This window comes from Hermetia illucens, chromosome 2, assembly GCF_905115235.1.
Source record: "Hermetia illucens chromosome 2, iHerIll2.2.curated.20191125, whole genome shotgun sequence".
NCBI lineage: Eukaryota > Metazoa > Arthropoda > Insecta > Diptera > Stratiomyidae > Hermetia > Hermetia illucens.
The window spans coordinates 98,798,378-98,816,075 of NC_051850.1; the positions used below are offsets into that span (position 1 = coordinate 98,798,378).

At 40.4% G+C, this 17,698-nt stretch overlaps 1 protein-coding gene across 1 annotated transcript; it reads right to left on the reverse strand.

The window, feature by feature from the left end:
* Positions 1-8,211: 8,211 nt before the first annotated feature.
* On the reverse strand, positions 8,212-16,772 carry LOC119648367. Its single transcript, XM_038050093.1, has 3 exons — positions 16,261-16,772; positions 13,778-13,905; positions 8,212-8,463 (listed from the first exon to the last, which is right to left on the reverse strand). The coding sequence occupies exons 1-3, from the start codon at positions 16,358-16,360 to the stop codon at positions 8,290-8,292; spliced, it is 402 nt and encodes a 133-aa protein (XP_037906021.1). The 5' UTR covers positions 16,361-16,772; the 3' UTR covers positions 8,212-8,289.
* Between the last annotated feature and the right edge of the window lie 926 nt (positions 16,773-17,698).

Genomic DNA, 17,698 nt, shown 5'->3' on the forward strand with positions numbered 1-17,698 from the left:
ACACGAACAATAATAAGGATAGGAGAATACAACTTTGAGACCGTTGATAATTTCTCCTATCTCGGGTCGAAAATCACAACCGATAACAACTACGATGATAAAATCCGCGCACGGTTGTTGTCAGCCAACAGAGCCTATTTCAGCTTACAAAGACTGTTCCGCTCGAAACGTCTCACCATAGGGCCAAAGCTCTTACTGTACAAGACTATGATCTTGCCAGTCCTCATGTATTCCTCGGAAACTTGGGTTCTTAGCAAGAAAAATTGCGAACTCTTGGCCGCGTTCGAGAGAAGAATCCTCCGAAGAATTTTTGACCCCCTTCATGAGGATGGACGATTCCGTAGCCTACACAATGACGAAATCTATGAGCGATACCATGACCGTCCGGTTGTGGATAAAATCCGGCTCAATAGGTTACGGTGGGCGGGTCACTTAATCCGTATGGATGAGGATGATCTAGCCCGAAAAGTCTATAAGGGCAATATCTATGGTAGAAAAAGAAGACGAGGCAGACCCTGCCTAAGATGGAGCGATGGCGTGGGCCAGGACGCCAGACAGCTTTTAGGGATATCGAATTGGTGGACCTCGGCGCAAAACCGGGATGTCTGGAGTTCCTTATTAAGGCAGGCCTAGACCGGATACCGGTTGTTGCGCCGTTAATGATGATTTCTACGGTTCCCAAACTAAGATAATCCTTACAAAACACCAAAATTCACAAAAAAAAAGTTTAACACGGCGCCAAAAATTTAGCTTTCATTATTTTTTAATAACCCTAGTTTAAAATGCGGTTTGCTCTTTTCTTTAAGATGACCACAGCGCCCTCTAGCGTGGCGACATACAAACACCTTTTTTGGAGATGAGTGTGTAAATTGCTCTGTATTTCAAGAATGAATTATGCTATCGTGCTGAAAAAATGATTACGCCGCCACCTACATGTAAAAATGGAAAAGAGGGGTGTCAAATTTTTTCCCACGGATTATAGTCGTTTTGAGTATGAAATGAAAGGGCTTGACCAGCACTAATCTTATTTCTTATATTAGGTGAAACATAGGGGAGTGAGAGGTCAAAATGTATACTCCGAAAAATGTAATAGGTCTGGTTCTCAAAACCTCTCCAACCGAAAAATCTGAAAAAAAAATTCACAATGGTGCACTTATACATAATCTAGGCCTCAAAATCTTCTGTCTCACGTGAATTTTTCGCAATCTAACCCGTGTGTGACTCTTGATCATATAAAATGAACTCATGTAAACGGCGCTGTTGAAAAACGTGTAGGAAATTTCTCACACAAGATCAACACAAACCCTCTATACCCCAAACATCCAGCTTCTGGTATTCCGACTTGTTTATAGGGTTTTAGGATAGACCCTCCTGCCCTACACTTATACTGAATGTATTATAGATGGATATTCATATACGGTGTGTTCGGATAGCTAAGTGGTTAGAGCACAAGGCTGTCGTATCAAAGGTCGCGGTTCAAATCTCATTGGTGGCAGCGGGATTTGTATCGTGATTTGACGTCGGATACCAGTCGACTTAGCTGTGAATGAGTACCTGAGTCAAATCAAGGTAATAATCTCGGGCGAGCGCAATGCTGACCACATTGTCTCCTACAGTGTACTACTGTGTCGTTACGGTCTTGAATGAAGTGCTCTAACACACTTCAAAGATTATATAAGTAATTCTATTATGATGCTTGCATAGTAAATTGTGTGTGTCTTTAACGGTGAAGCTCACACATTTTTATTCCATTTAGTCACCTTCTACGACAAGCAGGGAATACAACTCACAAGGTGATATTTATCGGATATTTTTCTTCACAAAGTACTACATAGGTTTCTTTACTTAGTCAAATCCATTACATCAACCTCTTACGCAATATAAATCGGTAACAGCCCTGGTTCTCCAGGTCTATGCGCTTCATTAAACCCGTCCAACAATTTTACAACCGTCTTCAACTTACCTTTTTAAAATGAACAATTAATCGACCCTACTCAATAGATGGACCCCGTCGGTCTTTTCCACCAACTTGTTCCCTTCAGATCGAAATACGCTACCCAGTGAAACAAAATTGAAATTGAAAACAATATAGACCAATTGTTTAATAACTTAGTAGCTTGTAAATTGATTTGAATGCTGACGCTAGTGAATTTTGCAACAAACCTTGTTATGATCAAATATTCAGATATCGGTCCTTGACAGTGATTCGTGGCCCCAGTAACAAATTACAAGTCGCAATAAAAGTAGAGTAACTCCAATCAATTTATCTCATTCAATACCTTGAAACTAAGTTGACATGCCAAAATCACATTAAATAATTTATAAATCAGAAGCTGCTTGTCCTTTTATTTCATCCAGTCGTTTCCAGAGAACTTTTCTATTGCAAATATACTTTTTTGCCTTCCCTCGACAGAGTGACACTTTACAGGATGTACAGATACATCGAAACGAAACAAATTTGCCATCGAAATCAATTGCTACCACATCCAGTTGGTTGAATTGCACTTTCAATAAATATTAAATGTGTTCAGGATAAACCACGAGGACAGACATAGGCGACGAATAAATCAATACGATGACTGGCTGACACAAAAAGGAGAAAACTCCACCAAAGTGTATTGGATCTGGGAGCGTTGGGAAGACCATTCGTTTTATTACTTATAGCTTTCTTATTGCAATCCATCAAATTTTGAGATGTAATTTTCTCGAGGCTATAACAGAAATGATATAACTTGCTCGAAATTAAGACTTTTCCTTTGAACAGCGTTTCATAACGCCCTATGGAAGGGGGGATTTATTTAAGGCAGTTACTATTTGAAAAGAAGTTACTGAAAATGGGGGCTGAAAGTAATCTCTTGAGCGCAGCAAATTCACTTCGAATGGAGCCACTTGAGCACAACACCTCCAACGTGAGATAGTCTTACTTGAACTTGAAATGGAGAACTACGTTATGCAATTGCTTCGCGCATTAACGCAACCCGGATGATGTGGTGCTCCACAACCGGTGTTCATTGTGATCAACGTATCAACGAACGTCTCAAATCTAAAATTTACCGCAATATCGTCCATCCTGTCGCTCTCCATGGTTCTGAGTGTTGGCGGACTATAAAAGACAATAAACGACGTCTTACGGTAATGTGTTAGACATATCGTACATGAATGTTTGGTTAAGCGAAAGGTTTGTTTAAAGCAGGTGCAGGCCGAGTTCACAATCAACCGGCTGGCAAGGCTATGGCATCAGTATTTTGGGATGTGCATGGTATAATATCCATCAACTATCTTGAGAGGGGAAAAACTATCAGCAAAGACTATTATATAAAGTTATTGGAGCGTTTGAAGGATGAAATTGTTATATGAAGGAAAAGAAAATGTTGTTTCATCAATACAATGCACGTGTCATAAATAAATTAAAAGAATAGCAAAATTGTATCAAATGGGCTTCAAATTGCTTCCGCATCCACTATATTCTCCAAAGCTGGCCCCCAGGGCCTTTTTCTGATCACCGACCTCAAAAGAATGTTCGCTATAAAGAAATTTATCGCCGGAGAAGAGGTAAGTGCCGAAATTGAGACCTATTTTGAGGCTTATGACAAATCGTGCTATAAAAATGGTATCGTTAGATTGCATGACCTCTATAATCGCTGTATCGCTGTATATTGAATAACAAAAGCAAATTTTATCAAAAAATTTTTTTTTATATTAGCCTGGGCACTTTTCAGCCCAACTCTTATCCTATTATTATCCTTATTTGCGCAGATGTCAAAACGGGATATATTTTAAGGCCTTGATTTCATATTCAGGCATCATTCTGATTTTTCAGATATTACTGATGGATAACTTCTGGGAACGAGACCTGTGCCACTTTTTGGAGAAATAGTGCTCTATGAAAAAAATAAACCCCCTTTTGCATCTAGCCGCTCAAACTCAACGCAAGATGGTACCACTTGCAACAAGATTCACTGACTACACCTTTTCACCAAATTTCGTGAAAATTGTTTCTCAAACAACCTCAAAAAGGCTTTCACTTCACCTCGTAATTCCCAAATAACAGTTATTTCTGCCACTTTCTTTGAAACACAATAAGTCATTACACAGAGAGACCCCTAATTTCCCGATCAACAGCTTTTGCTCCTTAATAATAATAATAATAATCGTTGGCGCAACAATCCATATTGGATCAGGGCCTTGAAGTGTGTTAGAGCACTTCATTCAAGACAGCAACGGTACAGCATTGCGCTCGCCCGATATTATTACCCTGATTTCACCCAGGTACTCATTTACAGCTAAGTCGACTGGTATCCAACGTCAAATCACGATACAAGTCCCACTGCCACCAGCGAGATTTGAACCGTGACTTTCCGTATGACTCTAACCATTCAGCTGTCCGGACACTTTTGCTCCTTAATCCCCCTCCTTAAGACCCGCATAGATTCTGCCTGATTTTAGGCGTGCCAAACCTCAACCCCTAAATGGTCAATGTCCTAAAACACCAAGATGCAGACCGCCTTCTACGGTTCTAATCATTCATTTCGTTGCTTTTGACCGACACATGCCTATTCTTTATCCTTTAGCCCTTGTCCCTTCCACATGCGGTATCGGTTTGCCGTGATCGGTTGAACCATTTTGTTCTGTCATTTGCCTAGTCTGGATGTAGTTGAGAGGCTCTCAAATCACCATCCAGCGTATCAAGCCACCTTTCTTTAGGCCGGCCTTCGACTTCGACGTTCAGACCTACCTTAGCAAGTGAATTCCGCGACCATATCATCGAAGACGCCTCTCTTGCAATTTTTCCACTATCTGCGACCCCATATCGATCGCGAATATCTTCATTCTGGATATAATTAAGGTGCGTTACATCACTAGTCCCACGCGACATCTTCGCCTCCATTACCCTATTCTCTAATTTCAAAAGTCCCCCAAGATTCGATCCTAGGTCCATTATTTTTTCCGTAGTCGCGAATCTGACAGCATTGAGGCAGATGCCTAAATATTAATTTATTAGTCTTTGCATTGTCCTTTGGCGGCGAAGTTTCCTGTTATTATGTTTGCCTGCCAAAGGGGCAATAAAAGAATTCAAAACAATTACAAAAACTTTGAACTCATTTCCTCTGTTTCAAGTAATAATTTTAAAGCAAATTGGAATAAACTACGAAATGCGCACATCCAGACTAAAAAGCGTAGCAGCAGATCAGACAGCAAAGACAACAAGTTTGAATTGGGAAAAAGTGACTTATGTGAAAAACAGATTCGAAAGTGGTTTCAGAACGACCGATTCCCAAATAGCCAGAAAAATCCTGATCCAGCCCACCAGCAAACGGCCTGGGACTGTGCCTTGCAGTCCCTTCAATGACTAAGGGCGTCGTATTATAAAAAGAGCAACGTGTACGCTCCCAACTGGTTCTTCAAAGTGGATCCGCTGCTAATGCTAGTGCGATTGATGCAAATAAACCTTGTCTCCTCACCTCCAATCAGCGAATACTGAGGTAACCTATGCTAACTTGTAATCACTTCTATGCCAACAACAGACTAGTAATGCTATTTTGAGAATAAATATTGGAAATACAAAATTGGGTGGAGCGTTCCCAAATCTTCGAACAACTAAGCTTGAAGATCATCATCATCATCATCATCAACGGCGCAACAACCGGTATCCGGTCTAGGCCTGCCTTAATAAGGAACTCCAGGCATCCCGGTTTTGCGCCGAGGTCCACCAATTGGATATCCCTAAAAGCTGTCTGGCGTCCTGACCCACGCCATCGCTCCATCTTAGGCAGGGTCTGCCTCGTCTTCTTTTTCTACCATAGATATTGCCCTTCTAGACTTTTCGGACTGGATCATCCCCTTCCATACGGATTAAGTAACCCTCCCACCGCAACCTGTTGAGCTGGATTTTAACCACACCCTGACGGTCATGGTATCGCTCATAGATTTCGTCGTTATATAGAATACAGAATCGTCCATTCTCATGTAGGGGAGCAAAATTTTTCGGAGGATTCTCCTCTTGCTAAGAATCCAGGTCTCCAAGGAGGACATGAGGACTGACAAAATCATTGTCTTGTGCAGTAAGAGCTTTTACCCTATGATGAGGCGTTTCGAGCGGAAAAGTTTTTATAAGCTGAAAAAGGCTCTATTGGTTGCCAACAACCGTGCGCGGATTTCATCGTCGTAGCTGTTATCGCTTCTGATTTTCAACCCTAGATAGGAGAAATTGTCAACGGTCTCAAAGTTGTAGTCTCCTTTATTCTTCCCATTTGACCAGTGCGGTCTGATATTGTTGGTTGGTTGGTTTTTGATGCTGACGTTACCACCATATATTTCGCCTTGCCTTAATTGATGCGAAGTCCAAGATCTCACGCCGCCTGCTCGATCTAGATGAAAGCAGTTTGTACGTCTCAGGTCGTTGTTACGATGATGTCGACGTCGCCAGCAAAGACCAGTAGTTGAATGGACTTAAAGAGGATCGTGTTCCTTGCATTCACCCCAGCATCACTTATCACTTTTTTCAGGGCCGTGTTAAAGAGAAGAAGAAGAATTGGTGGACCTCGGCGCAAAACCGGGTCTCTAGAGTTCCTTATTAAAGCTGACCTAGATCGGATTCCGGTTGTTCTACCGTTGATAATAATGAGGTTAAAGAGGAGCATGATAGGGCATCCCTTGTCGTAGACCGTTGTTGACGTTGAATGATCCTACTGCTTTTATCTGGCCTCACACATTGGTAAGGGTCAGCCTAGTCAGTCGTCAATTTCGTCGGGATACCGAATTCTCTCATGGTCGTGTATAATTTTACCCTGGCTATGTTATCATAGGCGGCCTTAAAGTCGATGAAAAGATGATGCAACTGATGTCCATAGTCCAGCAGTTTTTCCATCATTTGGCGCAGAGTGAAAATCTGATTAGTCGCTGATTTGCATGGAGTGTAGCTGTTTGGGTATGGGCCGATTATGTTCTGGGCGTATCTTATAGGTCACACGCAGCAACCTGATATCTCTATAATTGCTGCACTGTGTAGTATCTCCCTTTTTAAGTATGGGTCAGATAATGCCTCGTTGCCAATCGTCAGGCATTGATTCTCTGTCCCATACATTGAAGATAAGTTGATGAACCGTTTGGTGTAGTCGGCGGCCTCCATACTTATCCAATTTGGCTGTAATTCTATCGGCTCCTGAAGACTTATGATTTTTAGGCCGATGAATTGCACGAGCTGTTTCTTCCATACTTGGTGGTGGCAGTATTTTTCCGTTATCTTCAGTTAGCGGGACCTCCAATTGTCGATGTTCTAGTTGTTGAGCAGTTCATCAAAGTACTCAATCCATCGCTCCAAATATGCTTCAGATTTCCCTCTTTGTCTCATGTTTCATCCTACTGACTTGTTGATAAACCTTCCGCGCCTGATGCGGCTGCTCCCTGTACTTTTCGGGTTCACAGACCTATTGTTTCCCTCAAGCTTCCTTTTTCTATCTGTGAAGTTTCCCCGATCCACGGATTCACGTTGTGGATGACTTCAGTATTAACTCTCATCTGATCGTCAGAAGGGGTTCTGGGTGGTGTTATTATTCGAGCTCGGAGGACCACGCCATGACCATGATAGTGATCCGAGTCTGTATTGCTCTTTCTCTTACAGAGAGCCCACGTTCTATTAGAAAATAGGCAAATCGTTATTACATTTTCGTTGCCGGGTTCGTCGTTGGATAGTCAGTCCAATTCGAGGCTCCTTTTGCGGCTTCGTAACGAGAGGTTTTCTGTGTAGGCTTGTTAGCCCTATCTAGCCCAAACCTGGAGGATCAATTGGTACAATATGTCCCGTTTTTAGGAGCGGGAGACTCGCCTACATCCTTCTCCGTCACCACGTTCAGGTGGAGGTAGGGTTTAGTTGTAGAGATGTTGGTGTTGATTCACCGTGGGTACCAATCCACGTTTCCCTTTGAGATCTATACTACCATTTGACCACTCTCTATATCAAGAAATATTTTGAATTTTTAGCTAGATATGAATGGAAAATGTGCATAGGAAATAAGAAAAGATAAACACAAAGCTGCATACCTAAAACGTCCAGCTTTCGGTATTACAACTTCTTTCCACTATATCCTCGAAGTCTCTACGGCAAAACATTGCCCCCAGTACAGCACATAATATCACAGCATTTATTATTCCTTACAGTATTTCCTTTACCACCTAAGATGGTTCAATATCTCTTTTTAGCCAAATGAAAGGTTTCCTATTTTTTTCTTTCTTTATTTATCATATTCATTTGGCGTCAAAAATATGCCCAATGCGAGACTAAGCTTCTCTTTAAAATGGGCAACATACACTTCCAATGTCATTGGGATCGAAGCATAAGTTAATGTCAGGAAAACAAACAACAGAACTAGTCACCACTTCAGCCATCATTGGTTCTGGTACCTGTAAATCAGCACGGACCCAATTATACAAATTCTGGTGGAAATCCTTTGGTGCTTGTATTCCCTGAAAGTAAAGCAAAAAAATGGTTACTTTTTATGGTGGTGCTTTATAATCTTTTGGCAAAGGGAAAAAACAAACCAATCAAAAAATCGCTTCTAAATTGCATTTGCATTTGCCTGGTAACTGCGCGAGTCCACCTGCATCTACATTTTTTTATGAATGCCATGGGGTGGTTGACGCGCTATACCCCTCAAGGGGTATAGCTTCCCGAAAGTCCTACGCTCATTCTCTACTGATCTGCGCGAAGTGTTCTTGGGGCAAACCACTCCCTGGCGTAGCCAGCCCCTTTTATTATGTTCCAGCTTCATCACATTGTCCACTGGTAACTAGCCTATGCACCGCCCACCGCGCTCAAGGGGTATAGCTTCCCGAAAGTCCTACGCTCATTCTCTACTGATCTGCGCGAAGTGTTCTTGGGGCAAACCACTCCTTGGCGTAGCCAGCCCCTTTTATTATGTTCCAGCTTCATCACATTGTCCACTGGTAACTAGCCTATGCACCGCCCAAGTTCTTCGTTCCGTAGTATCATTCTAGCGTACCCCAATGATAAATTGCAGACAGGTGTTCATGAAAGCTTAGAGCTTTCTAGTGACAGTGGGCACTTTCCATCTGATACTCCTATATAGCAGCCCAGAAAGAACATCAGTGTAAACGGTCTCAACTTCATTTTGATGTTGAAATACCTCCATTTTCAGAATTTAGAGAAGGTAGCCACTGCAAATCTAGCACTGTTAATGCGTCGTGCGACATCCTATTCGGTGCCACCGTTCACAAAAACCGCTGCTCCTAGATATGCAAATAGGAAGAGTTCGATGACCCGCCTGACTGAGAACTTTGGTTTTGTTAGGATTGAGATTTCACCTAGATGCTGCACGTCACGTTTTGTGCCATCATATTCGTTCTGATAGTAGTTCTTAGTTTCTCTGGAGGACTCCTCCTGCGTAGCGCACGCCAGATGCTCTCCCTGTTATCACTGTGGAAAGCCTTCTCGAAACAGATTAAGTAGCAGAAAGAAAAATCTTAACTCCTTATATTACTCCAAAGTGATCCGCAGGGTGTTGAAGTGGTCAGCGAAGAAGAATCCAGAACAAAAACCAGCTTAATCTTTGTCCATAAAGCTGTCGACGTTTCCCTTCAAACGCTCCAGAATTATTGTAACTATTACATTTTCTAAAGAAGCTTCACTTGAAATGTTTATAAGTGATAGGATCGATTTGAGTCCATAAAAAGTTTCGTAGAAGTACAATGGTAAGACCAAAGAGATTATTTATTAATCAAAAATGAGATTCAGTTATGTGAGTTGTAGAGTAGTAGCGCAAAACATAACATCTTAGGAGGTAATATTACATAATATTACCAAGTAAGCACCACAAACATCGCTTTTCATTACCCTCACCGTATATATAATGTTATATCATCATCAAATACTAAAACTCGCAGCCGTTATTACCAAATATTGTTTATCACTGTCCTCCATTTATTGCGCTAATTCTGTGCATGGCAGAACCAAATAGGTATCAATCAAGAAAGAATGGACTTTCCATATAAGAGAAGGAAAAGAATAAATGATCCCATTTAAAGTAGTAGATAGTATAATATTTACAAAAACAATAAAACAGGATAACCGAGTTCTTGCGAACGAGCATTACTTCCCTTGGAAGTTATCTTTACTTTAAATAATTAAAAGTTTCTTTATTGCCCATGCAACCAAAATGATCTTTTCACACCAAAGCTAGCCAAGAAAAGATTTGCCACTTATCTACTTACTTAAACCGAAGAATGTACATGCCTTATTAACATCCACCCGAAATCATTTTCTAGCCCAAGGCCAGCCAGAACCAGCCAAACGAACAGGTAATAATATCAGCAATAGATTCGCAAACGATATTCTGCATCGACTCGGCACTCAACAATTTCCGCTGCCACTTGTACTATGCAGAACGATAATATTTGATAATGTTTTGTAATTTGATATCACATTACATGGCAATGATATTAGGTAATGTGTTGATGTTAGGTAGTGCAGTGATATTAGGTGACGTTGTAATTTTGATCGCGCTCGGTGATGGTAATGCGTGTAATATTACAATCAATCAATCAATCAATCACTTTTGTTATTACTCATATCACCTACCTACCTCTAGTAGTTACGTAGGTATCCAGGAGCGTGTGTATTAAATTAACGCTGCTATTTTACTAGCCGCGTCTGTTTAAAACATTCTGGTAACTTTTAGTTTCAAGCTGCTGAGCATAGTGGATGCACTGTTTCATTTTGTAATAGCGTCAGTTTATTTCAAGAAGATTTGACATGAATATTTTTCGCTACACTAGAGACACGGACCTTAATGAAAATATCCATGGACGTTCATTAGAATAAGTTGTGGGATACCCATTCGTAATAGAGGGGTCCTTAGGAACAAAGTTTGTTTTTAATAGAGTTTTCCAGAGATGTGGGAGCGTTTCACTCACAAGGGCAAAAATTACATCGTTCTAAATCGATGTGAATCCTATCAGTCCTAAACTTTTGAGTTCTAGCAGCCGAATTGTTTTTCTTTTTGTTTAAGTTCATTTTTCTCTCAAAAAGGAGTGTTTCCACTTGTTGATATTTAGTGGAAACCCCGACGACGACGACAGAACAGTAGACGACTAGTGCGAGCGCCGCGGGAAGTCGAAGAAGGAGTTGAAGCGCATCTAAGTGATTAATTGACGAAAATGCTATAAGGTAATACAGGTAACCGCGAAAGATGGCGCGTAGTTATAGGGATAAGAACAAATGTTGCTCGAAGTGACGAAGCGAATGTTATTAGTGAATTTTCGAATATTATACTGAAGAAACTTGGGCATCTGTTACCGTCACTACATAGATTTTATCAATATTGGCGGAACTTTAAATGAGTAACTTTTAAGTTTTCACCTTTTATTTAGTAGGTAATTTCATCTTCTACAATTTTGGCATTATCTGGGTCTAGGTAACATAGATAGTACATTATCTGATAATTTTTTGGACCCAAGTATAGTTACATCCCGTATTTCTGAGCCGTCGAAAGCCACCTTTCCGAGTTTTTCTGCTGACCCTCGTAAAAGTGTATATTTTGGTAGGTCCCATAATAATAGTAATCATTGGCACAATCTGGGCCTTGAAATGTGTTAGAGTACTTCATTCAAGACCGTAACGATATACCACAGGATTACGATACCCTGTAAAAGGCAACATGGTCATCATTGCGCTCGCCCGTGATTATTACCTTTCACTACGACATAGTTTCCAGTTTTACTTTTTCTTCAGAGAATTACGTGGAAATTCTTTTCATCGCATCATAAATCTGTTAAAGAGAAAGCGCATTAAGTCATTGGAATAAACGGAAAAAGGAGAAGAACCAGAAGTCACTTTGATACTACATATAAACAAGAAGAGATTTTGGTTGTAAACCACGCAGGATTACAGTACCCTGTAGGAGGCAATGTGGTCAGCATTGCGCTTGCCCGATATTATTAAACTGATTTGACGCAGGTACTCATTCGTAGTTGAGTCGACTCGTGTCCGACAGCCAATTACGATAACAAATCCCTCTACTACCAGAGAGATTTCAGCCGCGACCTTTCGCTACGGCATCCCAGCGCTCTAACTACTTAAGCCATCCGGACATGTGCACTTTAACAAGCATAAAATAACATAAGACACAGCATAACGAAAGGATGACTCTCTGAAAAACGAATTTTACAACTGTCTAGACGAGACGAAAATTGTCTTGGGGTACGTCGAAGCGAAAATTGAAGGGGACATTTTGGAACTTCATTGGGTAGGCCTGTCCTTTGTTATGGTACCGGTGCGTGTACTACTAAAGAGAACGAGTCGAAGTCAGCATCGACAGTCTAGGTTTTTAAAATTAAAAGTCATAGTCGCATAACCGTGAGAAACGCAGGCGAATCGCTTCAAGGCTAAGGACTGAAATCGCTCTGCAGTGCTCTGGTGCTTTTGTGCCTGCAATAAAGAGTTAACACCAACGTACGAACCGAAGATAATAGTCGAAAACTCATATTATTTGTTCATGGGAAAACCATGTCGGATGGCTGTAGAACTGCTACTGACGCAGAACAGTGGAGGAAGAGAGGTCTCTCTTGGCCAGCTTTGGTGTGAAATCGTACCAAAGGGGCTTATGGCAGCCGCATATAATATGAAAAGAACAAATCAGGAACATTAAAAATATATCCATTTGTAAGAAATTTTATGTTATTTCCCAAAACGAAAAATGTTGAACGTCAAGCTTTTTGACACTAATCACAAAAAGCGCTATAACTCTGTAAAGGTAGAAGAGAGTACCCACTCTTGAGACCAACTTTCGTTAAACATTCCACCATTAAAATTTGTACCATCATAAACGATGTGTGCTAATTATTAATGTCATTTGTATTAGTCCCATCGCTTCCATTCATAAAAACTGAATTTAAGCCGGATGTATGTGCACTCTTAGTGGCATTTAATTGTATGAATTTCATAACATAGAATATAGAAAGGTGCATACACTAATCGCATAAACTTGAAGATTATGTGCAATGCGGTGATTTTGTGCACGGACTATCTAAGTGCATGCCTATGCGTGAAGCGAACTTTGCCGGCCTGAATCTTCATTGTATATTGAAATAGCATGCGGTCCGCAGCTTCTCTCGCCCGCATTCCGCACGCATCGTAATGTAGAACTGCGTTATGGAATTGCTTCACACATTAATTCAACCTAGATTTGTGATCGACGTATCAACGAACATCTCAAATCTAAAATTTACCGCAATGTTATCCGTCCTGCCGCTCTCAATAATTCTAAGTGTTGGCCGGCTATAAAAGACAATGAACGGCGTCTTGCAGTAATGGAGACAAAGATGTTGCTTTGGACGAGTGGCGGGACACGTTTTGATCACATCTGAAATGAGGATATCCGCGATCGATTTGGAGTTGCACCGATCGTGGAAAAACTGCGAGAAACGCGTCTTTGGTGGTATTGTCACGCCAACGAGAATTCACTTGTCTAGATTGGTCTGAACATCGAGTAAGCGTCCAAAACGCCGGCTAAAACAACGGTGGCTTGATGCGCTGGATGGGGATTTGAAAGCCTCGCCATTGCATCCAGGTCAGGCATTTGATAGAACCAAATAGCGAAACCGACCACAACGAGCCGACCCCACTTGTGAAAGGGACAAAGGCTGAAGAAGAAAAACGAAGAACTAAAAATAGGAACTTGACTCAAATCCCTTTAAACAGATCGGATTACATCAGATGAAATATGTTGTTTTAAAAAATAATCATGATCAAATATTTACTTACCTTTGCTCTGAATAGTTTTTGTTTCGATTCTGGGATTTTGGCATCCTTTGTAAGGCAAATGGGCGTCGACCGGTTACCATACTTATTTATAGCCAAAGAGAGATGGTACTTTATGAAAAGGTTCTTATCTGCAGGTAAATAACAGAAAAAAAATTAATTAAAAATGGCAAAAAATATCAACCTTTGAAAACACTTAAGCATAAAACGAATTATAAACCACTGGTCCGGGAATCAAGGAAACGTGACTTCTAGGAAAGATGATCGCAGTTCCAATAATATTGTCAACTATAGCTACTCTATTTATATCCATTATGCATTCCTAACCGCACCTTCCTCACCTCTTGGGGTTTTCGCAATTTATCCTGGATTTCTGAGATCATAAAGTTGATCGCATCCCAATCTCCCTTGTATCCTATCATTCTCCCGATTAAATTTTCCCTGCGGCAGCATTTCACCCAGACTCTCCTCAAGTGTCTTCTTTCTTTTACAAATCTCAGGAATCAGAAGAATATTTTGGCTGGGAATCATCATCGATGCGAAGTAAATGGGAACACCAAGCGCCACCAGGAACTTTCATATTCGGTTCGAATTGGCCAAATTGAATGCATTCCTCACGTCTAAGGTCACTACCATGCAATATTTGCTAGTAAACCTTTTCCTTGATTTGCATTTTCGCCCAAGCCAGTAACTCATTTGATGCCATCGATGGTTGATCTAGCTTTACGGACCATCCTGCGATCCAGCTCTCAAAAATCGAGACCAATCTATTATGAGTTACTAGCTCGAACGTTTTCTCCATAGTGTTTAGAAAACATATGGGTGCAAATAATTAGGAGATTTTCCTTTCTTCCTTTTTGCTAGCAGGTATTTATTTTGGCGGGGATATACCGATTTTTCGCAAACAGCTTACTTCCTCCTTGAGGTCTATATGTCGTTTCGAAATTCTCAGCGGACATTCCCGATCTAGATTTCATGACGAGCTAACAGATATAGTCCCTGTCCGCTGCTTGAGGTCGCGCCTGATGGAAGTTTAAGCAACTCTTCTTATACCTGTTTGTCTGCCAGTCCGTCTGGCCTTCTGCCCGCCGACCTATCCGTCTGTCGCACCTAATTTACATTTTTTAATAAAGCGGTCTCAGGGAAGGGGAATATGAAATATGCGGAAAATGTACAATATTTCGCAACTGGGTTACTGTTTAATATCATGTGAAACATAGGAATCAGAAGAATATTTTGGCTATTTATTTTGGATATTTTAATATCATGTGAAACATAGGGGAGCTAGCGCTACCTAGTTATACAAATTATTCGACGCTTTTGTTGTTCTGGCCATTAATGCTGATAGGAAGAGAGCGATAATCAATCATACGGAGAGCCTTGCTTATGTTGGTGCTTTTTTTCAGTCCGACTCTGTTTACCTCCTTTGCAAAATCCGGAAGTATAAGGAATCTTCGATGACATTTGTCCAATTTCCACCTAGCTCGTACCATATACGCGTATATTATGTCAGACTAAAGTGGATCCTGGCATCTAAAGCTTTAGATTGCAGTAAATTCACGCAAAAGTCACAACTTTGACCTATCATAAATTTGTTAGTAATAATGCAATTTCAACCAAATTTAATAGTATCATGCTCTATAGTATAGTCCATATTATGATTCTAGGGAGGATTTATGGGGGTTTACAGTTAATTCTTAAGAAAGATTATAATATACTATTGTTCACTTTATTTGAACAGCTATCAGTATGAAGTGGGAAGGAGGGCGCTCCGTGATTTGTTTGGTTGGGTGGTTTCTAAGAATGGGCATATGAAAGACAATATCAGTTTCTAACCCCCGCACCCCCACTTCTTGCATGGAAAAAACTTACGCCAGCTTTCAAAAAATACAAAAAAAAACTTAAATTATCTGAACTGAAAGCAACATAGCACATCATCAATTTGGTTTGCGTGGTAATCATTCCACCATACAACAGGTGCTCAAAATTATAAAACTAACATAAATAGCTTTTTTCCTGGATCCAAGGTTTTAAGGATTTGGTATTCAAATTAAATAGAGGCCTCCTTGAAGAACTTTTTAAGCCTTTTGGCCAACGTACAACCTTAGAACTGTGCCAACAAATCAGTTGGGTATAGTCAGTGATTACGAGGGAGCTGCTTTTAGTTAGTAACCTGGCTAGCTTTTTCTACCTCTATGGAATACAAAAACCATATGGAAGCAAATAAGGGTCCAAACAGTGTCTCAATAATCCTGTAACGTTAAAACGTTTTCACCACAAAAATATCGACTATATTTTACGAATGACGCATTACGTATAGACTCCTATTATCTCCAAGTTCCGGTGTCCAATGCGATTATTAATTTCATTGTAGGGGGAGTAATAATAAAATCACCATACTATATTAAATAACTTTCCACAATTAGTAAGTGTACTTGCCCTTAATTCCACTATGCATTAAATTATTATGAACAAAGTTTACTGACCTTCTTCGCCAACACTGTCAAGTAGTGCTTGCGCTGGGGTCTTTGCAAGGACATCATGCAAATATCCGCACAGGAAAAGAATTACGAACGCCGTCTTCATTTTCTTCAAGAATATAAAGTTTCAGGCTAATTGAACCGTCCTCTATTCCTGCTTTCACTGCAGTAGTGCAAATGACAACAATTCAAAAATTTCCACCCTCACGACGATGCACAGAATAAAATTGCAGTATAAGACAATGAGCACGTTCTTTGCGCAAACTAAACACTTTGATAAATTCTTGAACTCAATTTCCGTCGTTTTTTTTCAACGTTTATTATGCACTTCTTGCCGTCGTTTAACATAGGGAAAAGCAACGTCAGGTCGTTTGTTCCTTATTTTGTTATATGTGTACTATATACACAGGTATAGACCTTAAAATGAACACAAAATTTCTCACATTTCAAACCATCTTTGGAAGTTGAAACGACTAACCAAAAGGAACTACACCATCCCACTTTTATATGGTGGCATGGCGCCTCAACCCCCGACGTCCCGACGTCGTTGTATACATACGTACATAGATCAGTTCTTCAAAAGATACTTTCTATTGCACTTGGACGCTCTCCACCTCATGTCGATAAGAAGACAAACACATAAATTTCACAAGAAGGCTCTCATTTTGCTTCAAGCAATTGAAAAGATAACGCACTAATCTTAAGTGTGCACGAGTAGAAAAACAGCCGAGCAACAATTCGTTGAATAAATGGAGCTTCCATTAAAGACCTTTTAGGGAAAATCGTTATACTAAACAAGTGTCAAAGACTAACGCCTTCAACTCACCGAAGTTTCTGTCATCTTTGAGGGTCGTAATGTACTCGTTTGTCAAGGATACTAGTAAATGAAATTAAAGAATGGACACCATCAGAGTCTATTTTTTCGAAAGTTTTCGATATAGTATGCATTTTACAAGAGACATGCAGTTTCAATAGGTTGAGGAAGATGACATTTTTCTCAAACAAGCAAACCGTTTCTCGTAAGGACATTGTGAACCCTAGATTACAGAAACTTATCAGGATGCCACCTCCTCAGTGTCCCGTATTCAATTCAGACTGTATTGTTAGAACAATACCGACCTTCCCTACTCGGGATAGTGATTTTTTATTACAACTCCGTGCCGTCCGATCTTGTAATTCTTACTGGTATTCCTAAACATTCCAAATTGTGCCCACTTCCCATTACATATCCTATTACCATAAATTCATCTTTCCCGCACAAACAAAATCAATTTTTAAGATTTTGTTTATGAAACAACGGTCGACACGAAATTTGGTGAGAAGAGGGAACTATGAACGCCCATTATTCTATTAAGGGAAAATCGCACCGCGTCCTTAAAGAACTATTGTGCTCCATGAACGCCCATACATACAGTAAGTTGGTAGTTGAAAGTGGTGATCTCTT